The sequence below is a fragment of the Juglans microcarpa x Juglans regia genome, chromosome 8S, assembly GCF_004785595.1.
Source record: "Juglans microcarpa x Juglans regia isolate MS1-56 chromosome 8S, Jm3101_v1.0, whole genome shotgun sequence".
NCBI lineage: Eukaryota > Viridiplantae > Streptophyta > Magnoliopsida > Fagales > Juglandaceae > Juglans > Juglans microcarpa x Juglans regia.
Genome location: NC_054609.1, coordinates 662098 through 679829, shown reverse-complemented (window position 1 = coordinate 679829; position 17732 = coordinate 662098). Strand labels below are relative to the sequence as shown.

Below are 17732 nucleotides of genomic sequence, written 5' to 3'. Positions count from 1 at the left end.
CTGAGATTCTATTTAGATATAGAAATATTCTTAATCTATCTTATCTTATAATTATAATTTTTTTAAAAAATTTTATATAAATATAATAAACAATTCAATATTTTTAAATCTCAGCATAGTAATAATATTAAAAAAAAAATTTAATAATATTTTATTTAATTTATTTCATTATCTAAAAAAGTCTATTCGTAATAAGTTAGATAAAATATTATTAAAATATTATTTTTATTTTAAATTAAATAAAATATTATTAAAATATCAAACGAATCTATTCGTGATAAGTGAGAACTCATCACTTAGAATCAAAATTTTCTTACAAATTCAACCCAGGAGAGATATTTTGAATGGGAAAATGACAATATTACCCGCATTTAGAATATGAAGAAAGTAATCGACCTGTACATAAAAAAGTTATCAGCAAAAGAAATTGTTGGTCAATGACCCATAAATTATAATGGATTATCAATTTATTTATTTTTTAACGTTTTTTAGTTGTTTGAAATTATATTATTTTTTCGTAAATAAAGGGAACATTGAACAAAAGTATTTCTTTTTGTAAAGAAAAAGTCTACAAAATATATCATCATTCTATTTTTTAATTTTTTATGATGACATAGCTCATCAGTTTTTGAAAATTTCTTTTAAAAATATAAAAAGATGATATAATAATAAAAAATATCACATTTTATTTAATAAAATAAAAATGAGATAGGAATGGAATTTATAAAATTTAATCTTTTAAGAATGATGTTAAGAATTATGAAAAATCTAAATGAATATGTTGAGATGGGTTGGATTCATCACTCATTTCACTATTATTTATTATTATTAATTAATTTTAATTTATAAATCTTATTACTATTTACAATTTATTTTATTATTATTCATAATTTATATTTAAATTCAAACGAGGCCTAAAAGTAAAAGGGAAACGTTATAACGTTACACAAAATTCAAAAGGATAACATGTATTTGTTTTATGGTAAAAGAAAGGAAAAAGAAAGAGAGAGAGAATTTTTCTCCCATCATCCAATATTTGCAGAAAAAATATAGAAACTCAAAATTAGAAGGGAATTTCCTTTCTTTCAATATTGATTTTGGCACACTCTGCCCGTCTCTTCGGAGCATTTCCCCGCTGTGTTTCTCTGCCTAATTTTCAATCTCCATTTCACAGACATCCAACAAACTCGTGTTCCGATTCAAGTTCTAATATATGTTTACATATATATGTTTGTATGTATGTATTTGTTCGAAGCACCTTTGAAAGAAGAACGAGCATACTAAGGAGGAAGAAGATGGAGCAGCGCTTTGCCTCCTTCTGCTGATTCATGGCCTCTTCTCAGCATCGCTGCGTTTTTGGTTCGCTCTCTCTCTCTCTCTCTCTCTCCAATCTTCTAATTCTCATTAATTTACTAGCTTTTATTTTTGAAATTTTCGTTTAGGCTCCGTTTGGTTGCCGGGAAATTCCCGCATAAGTATAAAAAAGAGGATCTTTGAACCTTGAAACATAGATTGAGTTCAAAACAATTTTCAAGGTTTGAGATTTTCAGTAATTTTTTATACGGTTTCGATGGCAATCAAATAGGAATCCATGAAATTGAGGGTTATGGGGCTGCGATTATTGATTCGTTGGGGCAATTTCTGTTGCAGTTGGGAATATACCATATGATGCCACTGAGGAACAGCTTATAGAAATCTGCCAGGAGGTTGGTCCTGTTGTGTCTTTCAGGTCAGTTAAAAAACCCTAGGATTTTGTGTTTTGGGTTATAATTCAAAATTTCTGTGATCCTTTTGGAAGCTGAGAAATTTCACCAGTGGAGGTTTCGCAGAAGTTGTAATCTTCATTTACCAAATAACATGTAGTGTTCTTTTCTACGAGGTTCTGCCCTGCCATGTAATTGAATGGGTTTTTTAATACGTCAGTGTTAATGATTAGTATTTCTGCTAAAAACCCTTTGCAGAGAGGCTGCATAGGCCTATTTTTTGGAAACATAAAAGGACGCAAGCTCACTTGTTCTGGTTTCAATTTCTTTAGGTTTAGTTGGTATTGAAGAAAATTACATCAGTTCAGAAAATTAATTTTATTTAATATGCTTAAATTCTGCACAATTAACAGTAATCTGAATTCTGGAAGGCTTCTTTTGTGTTTGAAACCAATTAAACTTTATGGGGTGGATTGTAAGAAAAAGTGAGAGCATACAATTGCATGACGATCTATAATTGTTTCATTCTACCTATAAAAGAAATTGTTTTATTTTCAGTAACATGTACACCATCTTAATATTTTGCAAGTACCCATGAGTTCTAAAATATAAAAAGATGCAACTTGTAAGCTTTCAACTGAAATCACACATCATGATATAGGGTTTTGAAATATCTAAGTGATAAATAAGTACCTGGTTGGACTGAATGAATTTGTGCTTGACCTCAAGCTTGTGCTAGTGCATTGTAGTCAAGTATAATGCAGACTTACAGTAATTGAATATAATTGACTCCCATAAGCCTTGTGCCAATTATTTCTTTTTCAATTGATCTCAAAATAGTGTGATATATTTGAACTTCTGGCATGGTTAGAAATTAAAAAAAAATGTTAAATTTTTGGTCCATTCATTAGAGATAAATCATGGCATTAACTAAAATTTTCATTTCACCCCTAAGGGTTGGCTCAAGTGGTAAAAGCATTGGTCTTGGTGGTATACTCCCTCCAAGGTCCAAGGCTCGAATCCCATTGGGTGCAATCAATCTTTAGGGGCCATCAGACTGGGGGATTTCCCCTTGAATTACTCGAGGTGCACTTGTAGGAAACTCCTTGCCGAGGGCTTGTGCACCCCCGGGATTAGTCGAGATGCTATTCGTGGACACCCGGTGCCCATAAAAAAAAAAAACTAAAATTTTCATTTGTACCACTTTTTCCTTTTCCATGCTTTTGGGTGGCAGTAGTTGGCATGCCTAAAGTGCTTTTGTCTCATTTTCAGATTAGTTATTGATAGAGAAACTGGGAAACCAAAAGGTTATGGGTTCTGTGAGTATAAGGATGAAGAGACGGCTCTAAGTGCTCGTCGTAATCTTCAGGGTTATGAGATCAATGGCCGGCAATTACGGGTTGATTTTGCTGAAAACGATAAAGGTTCTGACAGAAATCGAGAACAGGTGAGATACTGAATGTGGATATGTGTGCTTACAATTCTGTTACCTGTTCAATGATCTTATAGCAGCAATAATTTGACTTTCCTTCTCTCACAGGGCCGTGGGGGACCCGGACTTGCTGCTAATGTTGGTCAGTTTATTTTTTTTTTTTCATTTATTTTTGTGGTTTTTGAGTTGTGACTTTTCACATGAAAGAAAAACTGAAATCATGCGCCCTTTCTTTCCTTATGGACACGTTTAAAGATCCTCAAAAACAGTTAGCCAGCTCGGTGGCCCATGGAGAATCTGTTCACCATCAGCCAATTGGTCTCCATATAGCTATAACTGCGGCAACTGTCATGGCAGGAGCTTTAGGTGGTGCTCAGGCTGGTATACAGTCAGCATTGGCCAATGATCCCTTAACTCTTCGTCTGGCCAAAATGTCTAGGAGTCAGCTGAACGGAATAATATCTGAGCTGAAAGTATGGATTTCAATGGAGTTTATCTCATTTTTCAGATATTATTTATAACTCATTATATATTGTTTTTATTTATTGTATTGTTTCGATAACAGGTAATGGCTACACAAAACAAGGAGCTAGCTCGCCAGCTATTGATTGCAAGACCACAGTTGCCAAAAGCTCTTTTTCAGGTACTAACCATTTTTTTGGGACAAGGGACGATTATTTCATTTCAATGATCTTGTATAACTTTGCTTTTCTTGTTTATATTATCATATCATCAAAGCCATATGCATACTTAAACATCAGCTTCTTTCTCTGCTCTATGCATGGTTCTCTATATATTTATGTTCATGCAATGTGGATTTCTCGAAAAGCCCATCGTAAAAAGGTCATGCTAACGGATAGATGATGCAGAATTGTGTGTTTTCGGGTTTCCATTTTCTAAGAAGTTGCTATCTGCATCACGGAAGACCAGTTCTTGCTGACTAATATCGAAACAATAGTACTCAAATTTCATTAGTGATTGACCAACCAACTTCTGAAGCTTCAGAAAAAAGATTTAAATTCTCATAGCAAATCTGTATTGCTAAGCAAGAAGATCATTAGTTTTAACCCCTTGCACTCTAGAGCGTTTGTCATCAGGTTTTGAGCATCTCCAGTCATATCTTTGTGACCTTATAGGAGAGCAAACAAATTACCTGAACGTGGGTTTCTTTGATCTTTTGTAGACTATTCAGATTTTCATTTCATGAGGTTTTTGATAATTTTCAATTCCTTATCAGACATTACTCTCATCCTTGTCCATTAATTCTCAAGTCAAGCATACACATTTCATGCATTGTTCTTACTTAAAAAAAAAAAACATTTCATGCATTGTTGCATGTATGCTGAGCTTTGAAATTTTCAAAATATCGGAGAATTCTGTCCTTTTCGCTTTCAAATTTCTGGTAGTTAAGAAGATGGATGCTATTTGCCTGTTTCACTTATGGGATCCTGTGCTTTCCCTTTATGCAATCTTCAGTTAATGTATCAGCTTTGTTTTATTGTCTCTTTTTGAGTGGTGTTCTGTTAATGCCTTCTTGATGTTTCTAATTTTGTAGATTTTGTACTCTTTTCTCATTATCTTCAATTTTTGTTGGGTGCTTTTACTTGTTAAAAAATTCTACGCATGCTTGTTCCAATATGTTATTCATTCTCTTTGGAAGTTAAACTTTATCTGTATTCTTTTTGAACCTTTTGCAGGCACAGATAATGCTAGGAATGGTGACCCCCCAAGTGGTTAGTTTTACTACCTTTAACTTCTGTGTTATTCCTTAATCAGGCTTGAAATTGTGTCATGAGAAGTCTTCTTTTCTTGAAACTTTGCAGTTGCAAATGCCAAATATTAGGCAGACTTCAGGTCTAGCCACGCAGCCTCCATTGCATGATGGCCAGCAGGGTCAGCCTCTAGCTGTTCAAACTCTTCCTCGGCCACCTGCTCCTGCACAGAACAAGATGCAGTCTGGGTTGATGGCCAAAGTGCAAGATAATCAAGTTGCTGCACTGCCTCAAAATCCTGTAGTTCTCCATCAATTTTCTGCACTCCCACAACCCCAAAGTCAGCTTCCACAACATGCAAACAACCATGGTGCACAGCAGGCCACAGTTCCTCTGCAGTCTGCAGTTTCAACTCTTACTGCTGCCTTACCCCAATCTTTGGGCAGTTTGTCCTCTAGATCACAAGTACAGGCAGCAAATTCCTCTTCTCCAAACCATCAAATGCAGCCCTCTTTGCTACAACACTCTGGACAGGTCGGGGCAGCCAATGCAGCCCTCTTTCAGATGGTTAATCCAAATGCTACCATAAAGCCTTCTCTTCTACCTCGTCCTCCTTTGTCGGATGCAGGCTTTCAGGTGCAAGGCTTTGCTAGTTTTTTCTTTTAGGGCTTTTTGGATAGTGAGATGAGATGGTTTTAGATGAGTTGAATAAAATATTGTTAGAATATTATTTTTTAATATTATTATTGTTTTGGGACTTGAAAAAGTTAAATTGTTTATTATATTTTGTAGAGGAATTTGATAAAGTTATAATGATGAGATGAGATCGTTTCTCTATCCAAACAAGCCCTTAATAACTATGAAGATAATTTTTCATTTTTCTAGGTTACTTAGCACATAATGGCTAGTAACTGCTCCCTCCCCCGCGATCTTTCCTTAAGATGGTTGTGGGTATTTTTTTCTTTATATGATTGTATTATTGTATCTAACTTCCTTTATTGTAACAGCCTGGCCCTTCGGTATCATCAGTTACTTCACTGGCAATTAAGAAGGATGCTGAAATACTTGCTCAAGTTCCTGACAATGGAACTCAGGGCCTCAGAAGTAATGCATTTTCTAATGCACCTTCAGGGAGCATGTTTCGAGATTCTTTAGAACCAGTTAATCGCCCTCAAAAGCTGATGAAAATGGATGATGGAAGGAGAACATCTTTCTCAGCCGGAAGTTTGAATGTGACCAACACCAATGCACCTAGACCATCCCAAGTCAGTGGAGCTGGCTCATTGCCTGTTAACCCAGTTCCAAAAACAGAAGGGCAAATTTCTCAGGTAAGGAGTTCCTGTATTTGAGTTGTTCACATCCGGATATCTTAGTTATCAGTATGTTTTGCACGCATTCTCTGGTTTGTGCTCGTGGCTGGAAATTGATGTGTCATGAGCTTTCTTGTTGGTCGGTGTGGGGCTGATGGCTATCATGATAAGGATTTGAACATTGCTACACATTAAAGAAAGAAAGATAAGGATTTGAACATCGCTACCACTGCCACATCTTCATGAGGCATAAGATTTATATATTTCAGCTCTGTCATCTGCAGAAAAATGATTACATTATAATTTTTAGAAATTATATGTAATAATTACGAATATATAGAATTTTTTTTTTATAAGTAAATATAATTACGAATATATAGAATTACATGTAAGATATATTTCTTGTGGTGGAGGTGATGTGTTAGGACAGTCAAAATGGACCCATAGGGGTTTTGTAGCTAAGATGTGATACTTTAGCAGATGTTTCTTGCTGATGTGGTTGAACTAATTTTTCTTATCGTGGTAAGTTCCAATCTAATTTCCCATGCATAGTTAGGGTAAAATATTAAGAGACTACCGAGTTTGGTTGATTCCATTCATCCCTTGTGGTTCCCATTAAAACCATCAAACCCATATATTTTGTCAAATACACTAATAGGTCCTCAGTGTTGATGTTGTCTAATTTAACTTGGTTGCATGATAGTCACATGATCAGTTGGTAACTTGGTACGAGTATTTGGACTTTCTTGCCCAGCTTACTCATGACTCTGAAAGCATGTGCACCATAGTCATCGTTCTCAAGGGATTCACAATATCAGGTTATCAAGTACTGACGGTCACTAAATCTCCTATCTCATGGAAAAATCAAGTAGAACCTTGCTGTATCAAAGCATGGGCCTACAATTTTCCATTTTAGTTGCTTTAGGTTCCTTTTGCAGTTTTTTTAAGCTCGTTTTGAGATTTCTCGTGGTCTTTTCATGAGCCCATGTTTTGGGGACTTCTGTATCCAGTGCAGTAGATGAAGCCTTGGGAGAGTTCAGTGAAATTGACTTAGAGAAGAAAACTTCTCCCCCCTCTATGCACTGTTCAGATCTTATCATGGTGTTATCATGACTTAAAACATATTCTCTATGGTTTGATGGCCTACTGCATCATATTGTTGGATTCAGTTCTTCTTCATATGGGAAGTCTGGAAGTCCATATGCCCGGTGCCCTTCTTGTAAAGTATGTCACATCATAGTATACTGTCTGCATATCACACCACAGATACTCATGGTAGTGCCCCTCCTGTGTTCATTCTTAATATTATATGTTTTTGTTTGTCATAGCTTTTTGCGCATAAGGAATTGTTAACCTTTCAATTGTATAGGAGAGTTGGTATTTTTCTGCTATTTGTGATGCTTGTTTTGCAATAGTTTCAATTATATATCGTGTTGGAATGAGAAAAATGCTCTTCTGGTTTCTGACTTTTGTTTTCATATTCTTGGTTTCTGTTCTCAGTCACAGCTTCCACCTGATGTGGAGTCTGTCTTACTGCAGCAAGTGTTGAACCTAACACCAGAGCAATTGAGTTTATTGCCTCCAGAACAGCAACAACAGGTTCTTCAACTCCAACAGGTTCTTCGGCGAGATCAAATTCAGCTATCTTAGGAGAGGGAGTGACACATTGGCGGATCATAAATTCAGCGTTGGCACTTGGGAGTGCAGGCGCAATTCTTTTACTTGTGAAGGACGAGCTATCTATTGATTCAATGAAATTGTGATTGCCTTCAAAATTATTGCTCTGGGGTGATCCGGCATACGATCGGAAGTGTGAGCTTCCATTCATATAAAGTTTAAGAGGCTGTGATTATCTTGCCTGAAAAAAATTGTTAGAAGACAATAAAAAGTTTTGTCTAATCTTGTTGTCATAATTTGAAACTACCCATGGTTGCAATCGCATTTGATTTCACTTTTCTTTAATCAAGACCAATTAACACTGTTCTCTGATCAAGAGCACATAGAACAAGACTGTAACTGCTTGTTGGGTTAGGTTTTCTATTGTATCCTCAGTTTGTAGCTTTCCTTATTTATTGCAGTTGCTCTTTCCAGTTTCCCCACCCTCTCCCTTTCCACACATTTTTCTCTAATTTTCCTTATGTTTGGCTTAGAAAGCATTGGCATCATTGGAGCTTGGAAAGAGAGGGTGTAGCAGTATCTTTTTCAAACAACTAAGTTCATTTTTTTTACCTGTAGCTTTTGTAGCTGTGCTAAGACAAGCATGGCTCTCACCACCATCAGCCATGTCCATTAGCCGCAATCTGCGGCAATGGGGAGGAAAATGGAGCAAATATAGTTGATGGTTAGGACAGATTACCCTAATATTGATTTTTTGGCTGTTCTCATTTCGTTGATGATCTTCATCACTTCATGAAAGAAGATAACTTCCCCCCCCACGCTGATTAGTTTGAAATTTGTAAAATATTGTTAGAATATATTAGTTGAGGATCTATGGATAGTGAGATGAGATAAGATGGTTTTAGTTGAAACTTGAATAAAATATTGTTAGAGTATTATTTTTTAATATTATTATTATTTTAGAATTAGAAAAAATTGAATTGAAAATTGAGAAAGTTGAATTGTTTATTATATTTTGTGTGAAAATTTAAAAGAATTATAACTATAAAATAAGATAAGATGAAATATTCTCTGAAAAATATTTACAGCCGGATAATGAATAATGGGTACATGCCTTTGTTACAAAGGCCATTGCCTAGACTGCATCTGCATGCACGGATTTGATAGCAAGATTAGGCACTCCAAACCTCCGACGTGAACATGTGCCACATTCTTGGGGATTAAAAACCGTAATGCTTGAAATGAAAGTTTCCTCACTCACTCACTCACTCACACAATCAATAATTCTCTAATTTCTACCTACTTCCAACGAGGACTTGGGAGTACACACGTGATGAGTATGCATATGTTACTCATCTACTCTCCACCACCGACCTACCACCGTCCGCCTTGTGTCTGTAATGTGTTAAGTTCTTGTTTGGCCTACCCTTTCCTCCGTCATTGTATAAACAATCGTTACCGGAAAAGTTGAAATTAGAAAAAAATAAAAAAAAAATCCAAGTGAGAGATAAATACACGAAGCAAATTTTATAATATTTATTATTCAAATTTTTTAAAATAATATTAAACGTTAAATAAACTCATTTTATATATTTATCTGTCTTATTCAAGCTTTGAAATTCAATAATAAATACAATGATATAATAACAAATCCAGTATTCATATTATTTAAATGGTAAGATTTGATTTGTATTATTAAATTTTAAAATTTATCTTTTAAATTAAATTATGACATGTAAGTATTCTTTTTTATAATTGGGGTGGAGAGTACGAATCTGACTCTCCTATTTAGAGACTAACTCTTATGTCATTTGGTCCAAATGATCTTGACGATATGTAAATACTTTATTATATGGACCCTACTACCCCCACAGAGTCTCCACCGAGAAGGCCAATCCTTTTTTTTTTTTTTAGACATTTTTTTTTAAACTCTTTAAAATTTTTTTAAAAAATAAAAAAAATTATTAAAAAATACTTCTTTAATCACTAAATACTTTTGTAACTATAAATATCATTTCCCTTATTATATATATTATTCACGCTGACTTGTAAATAGAATTTAAAGTAATTAAGTTAATTTTTTTTATCTGGTCGTTAAAATCACGCCGTTGTACAACCGTTAACGTGACTGTTAGTCTGTTATATATTCTCCTCTTCTACTATCATGCGCGCTCCTTCCTCCTTGTACTCTGCCGCTCCTCCTTCTGGTACGTGGTACGCCATTTCAATTTCGGAACTTTTTTTCCTCTCCATTTTGTTTGAGCTCGTCTGTTTGGCTTGCCTGGAAATCTAGGAAGTAAGTTCGCCAAAACCTGAGGCGTCTGTGTCATCGCATGTTATATCGGTCGTGGTGAAAGCATTCGAGCATTCGTTTCTTTCTTTATTTTTCCCTTTTTTCCTGCGCTTTCCCGGGCATTGTCTTACTTCTCGTATACGGTATGCCTTTTGCGATTTCTACTCAAATTTAGATGATTGAACTGGTGGATTCTGATTAGCGGAAGTTTCTGTGATGTTGTTTTGGCTGTACTCAGAGACAGACGTTTTTGCTGCAAAGAATGATTTTTGAGGGCATGGGTGCAACGCGTGGTGTAGCGCCGCGATTTTCTACCCTCATAATCGGTTCGAAGAGTATTGGAAGGAAGCTAAATGTGGCCGTGGTGCGGTTGAATCAGAGAGACAGAAAGGAATGTATAACAAAAAAATGTGATTTTCGCCCAAATAGCGCGTGCGCGAGGCAGAGACTGTTGGATTTCCAACTTTCACACTCTTGTAACCATTCACAAGGTAGATATTTGTCCGTGCCAGTGCAGTGCCATCAAAATGCCTTAGTATTTGCATTCTTATTTTGTATTTTGGAGAATTTCTTTCCCTTGTGGTAGCTTTTTTTGCACTTATATCCACAGTAGACTTCTTACTGTCCTAACCATCGTTTTTAATTAAAATGATTCAGATTTAGCTATCTCAATATATACCTTAATTAAGAAAAAATAAATATATTCTTGAAACTATAAAGGAGAAAACAAATTTGGCGCAAATGATTGTCTCTGTTTTAGTGTGTTGCAAACTTACACTTGAAACTTGAATTTCATGAAAATTCTTCAAATAATTTTGTATGTACCAAATGGGTCTGGCATGTGGATGTAATCCAAAAAATGATTGAAGATATTAGATTTCTTGTTCTTACAAAAGTTTATCATGAGATATGTCCTCTGGGAGATGATAGCAAGGCTGAAAACTTGAAGTTTTTATTTATTTATTTTCTTTTAAGTCTGAGTTTCTGTCTATTCCTTGAATAGAAACCTGTATTCAATTTAGTCAACTTCTGTCAGGCTAAAGTCTTCTGGGCCAAGTTCAATGGAGTTTCCCTTTTTTGTTTTTTGTTTTTTTTGGCGGGGTTCCTACTTTTCATTGATTCTTATGATCATACTGTATTTGTTTTGTAGCTGTTACAGTGCTGGAATCTGGAAACTTTTCTTCTTTTGATGAGGACTGTTTGTTAAAGGTATGATTTCTTTTCATTATACAATCTATAATAGCTCTGCAATTTGTATAGTAGTTTTGTATTTACTTATTGGCTCTCGAGGACACTTTGGTGTTCTATGTGTGCTATAGGCTAACTATAGCTAACTGAAACAGCCGTCGTTCATTTTTACAAAATTTTTCATCTCATAATTTCAATTTTTTTAAAATTTCGCACAAAATAAAATAAACAATTTAATTTTTTCAAATCTCAAAATAAAAATAATATTAAAAAAATATATTTTAATAATATTTTATTCAACTTTTAACTTTTATTTTAACTCATTCCATCTCATATCATTTACGAAAACAAACGAGGCCACGCTGATTGGCCTCCTATGCAATTGCAGAACAAGGCACAAGAGGTTGCGTCATACGTAAATGGACGCTCAATATTTCTTTTGGGTTAGTTCCCTTTTAGAATTCATGTTTGAGGTAGTTATTCTGGCTATTCTGGGGGTTGAATTCTATGGAGTTTAAATTCAGGAATGATGGGATCTGGAAAAACAACAGTGGGCCAAGTTCTATCAACAGCATTAGGTTATTCTTTTATTGACAGGTTAGTGATTTGAATTGTATATTCTGGTAGGATTTATCATTGTTTGCCTTAGATTTTTCCTTTTCCAATGGGGCCATCATATATGTCCCCTCTGGATCGATTACAATATTAGGGAGGAGTAGGAGTGGTGGTATTTGACAACAGTATACTGTTGGTCTCAGTAAAATATTAGAGAAATGCTATTCTTCATATTGGATTTTGTCACCTTCAATCACATCAGATAATGTGTCACATTTTAAGTGGTTTTCAATTTATGTGATTAATATAAGAAGTTGCAAATACGCTACATGCGCCAATGCGACTAAAGATGATAACCAAGATGAAGAGCGAAATTGCTCGGAAGTATTATGGTGCTATTGTGAGTTATAATTTTTCACTAACAAAGATGTTTATTGTTTGTGGGTACCAGTGACGCATACGTGGAACAGGCTATGGGTGGAACTTCGGTGGCACAAATATTCAAGCATTATGGGGAGAGTTTCTTCAGAGATCACGAGGTTTGTGGGGGAATAGTGCATGTTTATGTACTTTTGATCTCTCTTTCTGTGTTTAGTATTATTATTATTGTTAGTATTAGTTGAAGAGTAATATATTAAAAAAAATAATAGGTACAATCGTGAGAGTGTAAGCGTTATACCATTATTTTTTAATAGTGAATCTAACTCTTTTTCAAAACGATTGCACGACTCTACGACTGTATGTAACATTACTCGTATATTAATATTACAACTATTATTACTACAATAATGCTAGTATGCCCTCTCATTTTGTCCTCTTATTTTAACCGCTCATGTATTTAATTTTTTTTTATTTACTGATTAAAGAAGTGACTATTGGTATATTGATATTTTTTTTATTTTTTTTAAATATTTAAAGATGTTAAAAAAATGTAAAAATGAAAAATGAAAAAAATTAAAAAGAAGAGTTTTGCCTAGGTAGCACACCCAGCGGTCACTGCTTAGCGGCAGCCTGGCATCACCCTTATTACTTTTAGCATTGCGCTACCAGATCTTGATTTCCCATATTCATCCACAAATACCAAGTTTACTTGGAGCTCTTCCATTTTTGTTAGCATAGCCTTTCCTTCTGCATTTCATTTCTTTATTATCATGATTCAAAATTTATTATCCCCTTGCGTATTGTATTCAAGATCTTCTCCCATCTGTTGATATCATTGATTTAGAATATAAAAGTTCTAGGACTAATTAGTGTTTAAATCTCCTGTTTGTTTCCGCTGTATATCGACATTATTGTTACTATATTACTTGAAGCTTTATGATGGAATTAAACCCGGCTCTCTGGTCTGCACTTTTTTACTTTGGTTGGTGACAGTTGTATTTAGAAGGGATTTCTTCATTTCAAATGATTTTAAATACCTTGACTTTAGACATACAGGAGAACATTTTAAAGCTTCATATAGTATAAGTAGTCTCTGTAAATAGATATTAAAGAACATCATTTCACAGTCAACCATTAGTGCCACTACTGTTGAGTATGATTCGTCCATCCTTATTCTCACTTCAATAGTTTAATTATGTGTAATTCTAGTTGATTCTTTTAACATTTTCATCCGTCTATGGAAAGAGAGTAATGGTGTTTAAGTTTTCTTTGCAGAGTGAGGCATTGCGGAAATTGTCCTCGGTGCCCAGGCAAGTTGTTGCCACGGGAGGCGGTGTAGTTGTTCGCCATATAAACTGGTATATTAGCACCATGTATATGAAATTCACCATCATCACTCACTGCGTATAACCTTGATACATAATAATTTGAGTTTTGTTGAAAGAGCTACTCGATTGTTTTTTTCTTTCAAGGAAATTTATGAGGCAGGGGATCTCTGTCTTTTTAGATGTGCCCATCGATGCATTGGCCAAGAGGATTGCCAAAGTGGGAACTGATTCTCGCCCTCTTTTGCATTTCGATTCAGGAGATGCTTACACTAAGGTGGCCATCAATCTGAACATAAATTTGAGAGTTCGTTTAAGCAAAAACTACTTATTATGTGACAACCTCAACTTCCTTGCAGACTTTTGTGGAACTGTTTACTCTTACAAAAAAGAGATCTGTGGCATATGAAGATGCCGATGTTACAGTTTCCCTCCTAAGTATGTCTTCTTCTTCCACTAACGTTTCATGTCCCATCTTTTTCTTGCCATTCAGTTGAAGAAAACTTGAATTCTTCGTCTTTTCAGATCTTGCAGCTAACCTGCATCTTGATGACATGTCTGATATCACACCAACTGCCGTAGCAACTGAGGTCTATTTGCATCCTATTCTGTGTAAAGCCTATTTCGGCTGTGCTATCACCCCCTAGTGTATTCACTCCTCTCTGGTTCTTGAATCTTGACAGGCACTCGTACAAATTGGGGAATTTCTACAGGAAGAAAATGGCAGAGCACCCCGAGTACATCCTTAAATAATCGAACCTCTTGGTTTTTAGCTTCTCCATGGTTTTCACTTGTATTACAGAAGAACACCTTTATTTACCAAAACAGAATAGCTTTCTCGGATGTTTCCTGATGACATTAATTATTTTGGAGAAAACATATATATATATATATATATCATGAAAGCACTAGGAGAGTAAATATCATTAGATTGATATACATTGCGATAAGTGGCATTCACAAAGATGAGTTACATTGATATATTGCAGTGATTCAACATTGGTAGCTGGAAAAAAAGACAAACCTCCATACATTACAGCTATACATTAGGTTATATACTCTACATTAACAAGCTTAGACAGCTCCGTCCTCCATAACCCTCATGCATATATAATATACACAACTATTAAGGAAAGGATTTCAGGATCATTTCTCTTTACAAAACCACTTACAGCTAGTACTACTGAAAACTTACGCCACATCGATGGATCTAACATTCTTGGCAGTCTGATCCGGCTCCTTCTTAGGCACTTGCACTGTCAACACTCCATTCTCGAGTTTGCATGTGATCTCATTCAGGTTAACATTGTCCGGCAGCCTGAACCGCCTGACAAAGCTTCCCCGCCGCCTCTCGATGCGGTGCCACTTGTCGTTCTTGTCCTCCTTCTCCAACACCCTCTCCCCGCTGATCTGCAGAATGTTGCTGTCTTCCACCTGCACCTTTACATTCTCTTTTCCCACCCCTGCCATTGCACATCATATGTAACATCGACAATAAAGACTTGACTGAGTTGCACGCCGGTGAAACCAAAGCACACAAACCTATTACACAACCTATGGCCGTTGCTTCCGTTTCTTTTTTCATTTGATATATATTTTTTATCAACTTGGTCAGCTAAATAACAAGAAAAGTTCCTCTTACTCTCATCTTAAAGCTAGAATGCATGCATATATCTGATTTTTTTCATACAAAATCAGAGATGATGCTTTAAACGAGTAGGCTAACCAGGAAGATCTACACGGAACTCGTGTGCTGTGTCGGTTTCACGCCAATCGACCTGAGCATTAGCGAGGGCAGAGGTTTCATCGCCACGGTCACTTTGTTGTGATCCCAAGCTGGTTCCAAAGCTAAAAGGGTCCCATATATCGGTTGAGAAAGGGTGATCACGGCGGCCGCCGAACCATGGTATGAACGAAGTCATGTTTCTCTCACTTTTCTCTGGTATTTTGGCTGTGCTGCTAATTTGAATTTTTTCTTTTTTTTTTTTTTTTTTTTTTTTTTTTTTTTTTTTTGGGTGGGATTGCTACGCTCTGATCTGTGTCGATGCAGACAGCCCTGTTTTTATAGGGACTCGACGGAAAACTCCAGAGGTTGTGAATCTTTGTTTGTGTATGAATGCGAGCGTGCTTGTCTTTGATGAGCACGTCTGGGAGGCTAGGGAACACGTGTTGTTACGGCGCCACGTAATCAGTGGTTCTGCCACGTAGTTGCCGGAAATTTTGGGGATGAGGATGGTGAGCGTCGGTGTACAGAATGTACAGGGGAAATAATGTGCTATATAATAGAGACGCACAAGATTTCTTTTTCAAGTATTTAATATTGTTCTAAATATTGTAGGGTTTTGTTTAATGTGAAATGCTCTGGACACGATTTTATAAAAGTAAATTTATAAAGGTTTAACGTTACATATTAGATTATAATGTATCACATAAAATTACATCAATTTAAAATTTATTTTTATAAAATTTCTTTATGATTATAATACTTTTATTACTTAATAAATAATGTTAGATACAACTATATATGCAAGTCCCGAATATTTCTTTTGAAAAAAAATATGGTTCACTATTTTAACAATATATTTTCATGCCTCAAATTTACCTACTTTTTCAAAGAGAGTATACGAAAGTTGCACACTTTAAAATTATAAATATCATTTGTCTTAGTTAAGAAAAATTATAGTTACAGTTACAGTTACAATGTGCGCAAACGTCGTGTACTCTTTTTAAAAAAAATGAATAAATATGAAATTTATATGAAAAATTTAATTTTTTAATAATAGACTCAACTCTTTTTTAAAATAAGTACCCAACACTTATAAAATTCATTACTATATTTAACATTACTCTATTTTAGGTAGATGTTTTTGTTATACTACGTAAGTTAGCTGTGGAAATGAACACGAGGCAACCAGAGCCCAACCCAACATTAATCGAGCCTCCTTTCAAAAAAAGAAAACATTAACTGAGCCGAAACCCAAAGGCCAAGTCATGAAATTTTGGGCAAGTTGGATCGGCTCGTTTGAAAACTAACTTATTGACATTTCAATTTTGAGCTTTTAAATAGAAAAATACCTTAAGCTTAGATATCAATAAAATATTTTATGGTTAAGAACACGATCGAATAACCAAAATAATTTTATGATAAAATACTATATATGTATTAATATAAATATTATATTAATGTGATAAGTTAGATCGTAAAAATAAATAAATAACTATTGTAAAGAAGATTTAGCTAGCTAGCCCGTTTCATCTTTATGGTAACAAACTCAAGAAAATGGACAATTAAGTATTATTTGTTTTCAGAAAGTATCTCAACTCATTTAATCTTATCTCATCTAATCATTATAATTTTTTCAAATTTTCAAATAAAATATAATAAAAAATTAACTTTTTCAAATTCTAAAACAAAAATAATATTCTAACAATATTTTATTTAATTTTCATCTCATCTCAATTCATTATCTAAGGTTTCGTTTGGAACCTTAACCTATCTCAACTCATTTCATCTCATCATTACAACTTTTTCAAATCCCAATATAAAATATAATAAATAATTAAACTTTTTCAAATTTCAAAATAATAATAATATTAAAAAATAATATTCTAACAATATTTTATGATCTCAACTCAACTCAACTCAACATCCAAATACAGTCTAAACCTTCTTAAGTTATAAAAGTCAATTTCCCACTCATACGGACGGACGAATGAAAGTTTGCAGCTGATCAAAGACCTAACTCAAAGTCATTTTCCATTCTAGAAGTCCTTTGATGAAGATTTGGCTACGTTTGAGATCACTTTATTATTATTTAATATTTTATTAATATTTATTATTATTATTTATTATTATTTATAAATTATCTGAAATTACGTTATTATCTAAACGTGGCCTTAACTTAATTAATATCCCGAACATGCATGCACGTACGTACGTACATGTACGTACAAGTACTAAGAGCACATTTGGGGATTTCCGGATGCTTTCATCCTCAGTTAGCCCATTCATCACGATGAGGGCAGAGTCCATACCCCATCGCGCGTGCCTCTCCAAATGACAATGCATGCATGCATCAACCATACCCCTTATAAAAAAGATAAATATATATGATATATAAGAGAAATAATATTTACAATTATAGAATATATAAATTTCGTACATTTTATTTAAAATAATTTATAATTGCGAGACTCTGGTTTGGCTAGTTAACAA

At 34.6% G+C, this 17732-nt stretch overlaps 3 protein-coding genes across 6 annotated transcripts; 2 read left to right on the top strand and 1 right to left on the bottom strand.

Annotated features, from left to right (window-relative positions):
• Positions 1–952: 952 nt before the first annotated feature.
• LOC121244046 (cleavage stimulating factor 64-like) lies at positions 953–8119 on the top strand. 2 transcript variants are annotated; one of them, XM_041142090.1, is made up of 10 exons: positions 953–1359; positions 1651–1729; positions 2976–3150; positions 3244–3277; positions 3493–3608; positions 3701–3778; positions 4833–4868; positions 4959–5483; positions 5855–6175; positions 7658–8119. In XM_041142090.1, exons 1-10 carry the CDS (start codon positions 1329–1331, stop codon positions 7805–7807), a joined length of 1545 nt encoding a protein of 514 aa, XP_040998024.1. In that variant the 5' UTR covers positions 953–1328; the 3' UTR covers positions 7808–8119. The 2 variants fall into 2 exon arrangements, with proteins under 2 accessions (XP_040998024.1, XP_040998023.1); XM_041142089.1 differs by having other exon boundaries at positions 955–1359; positions 3391–3608.
• A 1900-nt stretch (positions 8120–10019) lies between these two features.
• LOC121243825 (shikimate kinase 1, chloroplastic-like) lies at positions 10020–14495 on the top strand. 3 transcript variants are annotated; one of them, XM_041141891.1, is made up of 11 exons: positions 10020–10210; positions 10312–10558; positions 11218–11276; positions 11644–11698; positions 11780–11852; positions 12262–12349; positions 13467–13549; positions 13664–13793; positions 13876–13954; positions 14042–14106; positions 14200–14495. In XM_041141891.1, exons 2-11 carry the CDS (start codon positions 10330–10332, stop codon positions 14263–14265), a joined length of 927 nt encoding a protein of 308 aa, XP_040997825.1. In that variant the 5' UTR covers positions 10020–10210; positions 10312–10329; the 3' UTR covers positions 14266–14495. The 3 variants fall into 3 exon arrangements, with proteins under 3 accessions (XP_040997825.1, XP_040997824.1, XP_040997826.1); XM_041141890.1 differs by having other exon boundaries at positions 10308–10558; XM_041141892.1 differs by lacking the exon at positions 13876–13954 and having other exon boundaries at positions 10308–10558; positions 14051–14106.
• A 212-nt stretch (positions 14496–14707) lies between these two features.
• On the bottom strand, positions 14708–15438 carry LOC121244757 (18.1 kDa class I heat shock protein-like). The gene is made up of 2 exons (XM_041142963.1): positions 15243–15438; positions 14708–14979 (listed from the first exon to the last, which is right to left on the bottom strand). Exons 1-2 carry the CDS (start codon positions 15436–15438, stop codon positions 14708–14710), a joined length of 468 nt encoding a protein of 155 aa, XP_040998897.1.
• Positions 15439–17732: the final 2294 nt, after the last annotated feature.

Bases quoted from the DNA above. Each gene is read 5' to 3' on its own strand.
- LOC121244046 (XM_041142089.1), top strand. From the start codon at position 1,329: ATGGCCTCTTCTCAGCATCGCTGCGTTTTTG. The intron at 1,360-1,650 runs GTTCGCTCTCTC...TTTCTGTTGCAG, and splicing joins TCAGCATCGCTGCGTTTTTG to TTGGGAATATACCATATGAT. The intron at 3,609-3,700 runs GTATGGATTTCA...TTTCGATAACAG, and splicing joins GAATAATATCTGAGCTGAAA to GTAATGGCTACACAAAACAA.
- LOC121243825 (XM_041141891.1), top strand. From the start codon at position 10,330: ATGATTTTTGAGGGCATGGGTGCAACGCGTGGTGTAGCGCCGCGATTT. The intron at 12,350-13,466 runs GTTTGTGGGGGA...TTTTCTTTGCAG, and splicing joins GTTTCTTCAGAGATCACGAG to AGTGAGGCATTGCGGAAATT. The intron at 13,550-13,663 runs GTATATTAGCAC...TTTTCTTTCAAG, and splicing joins GTTGTTCGCCATATAAACTG to GAAATTTATGAGGCAGGGGA.
- LOC121244757 (XM_041142963.1), bottom strand. From the start codon at position 15,438: ATGACTTCGTTCATACCATGGTTCGGCGGCCGCCGTGATCACCCTTTC. The intron at 14,980-15,242 runs GTTAGCCTACTC...GTGCAATGGCAG, and splicing joins GTTCCGTGTAGATCTTCCTG to GGGTGGGAAAAGAGAATGTA.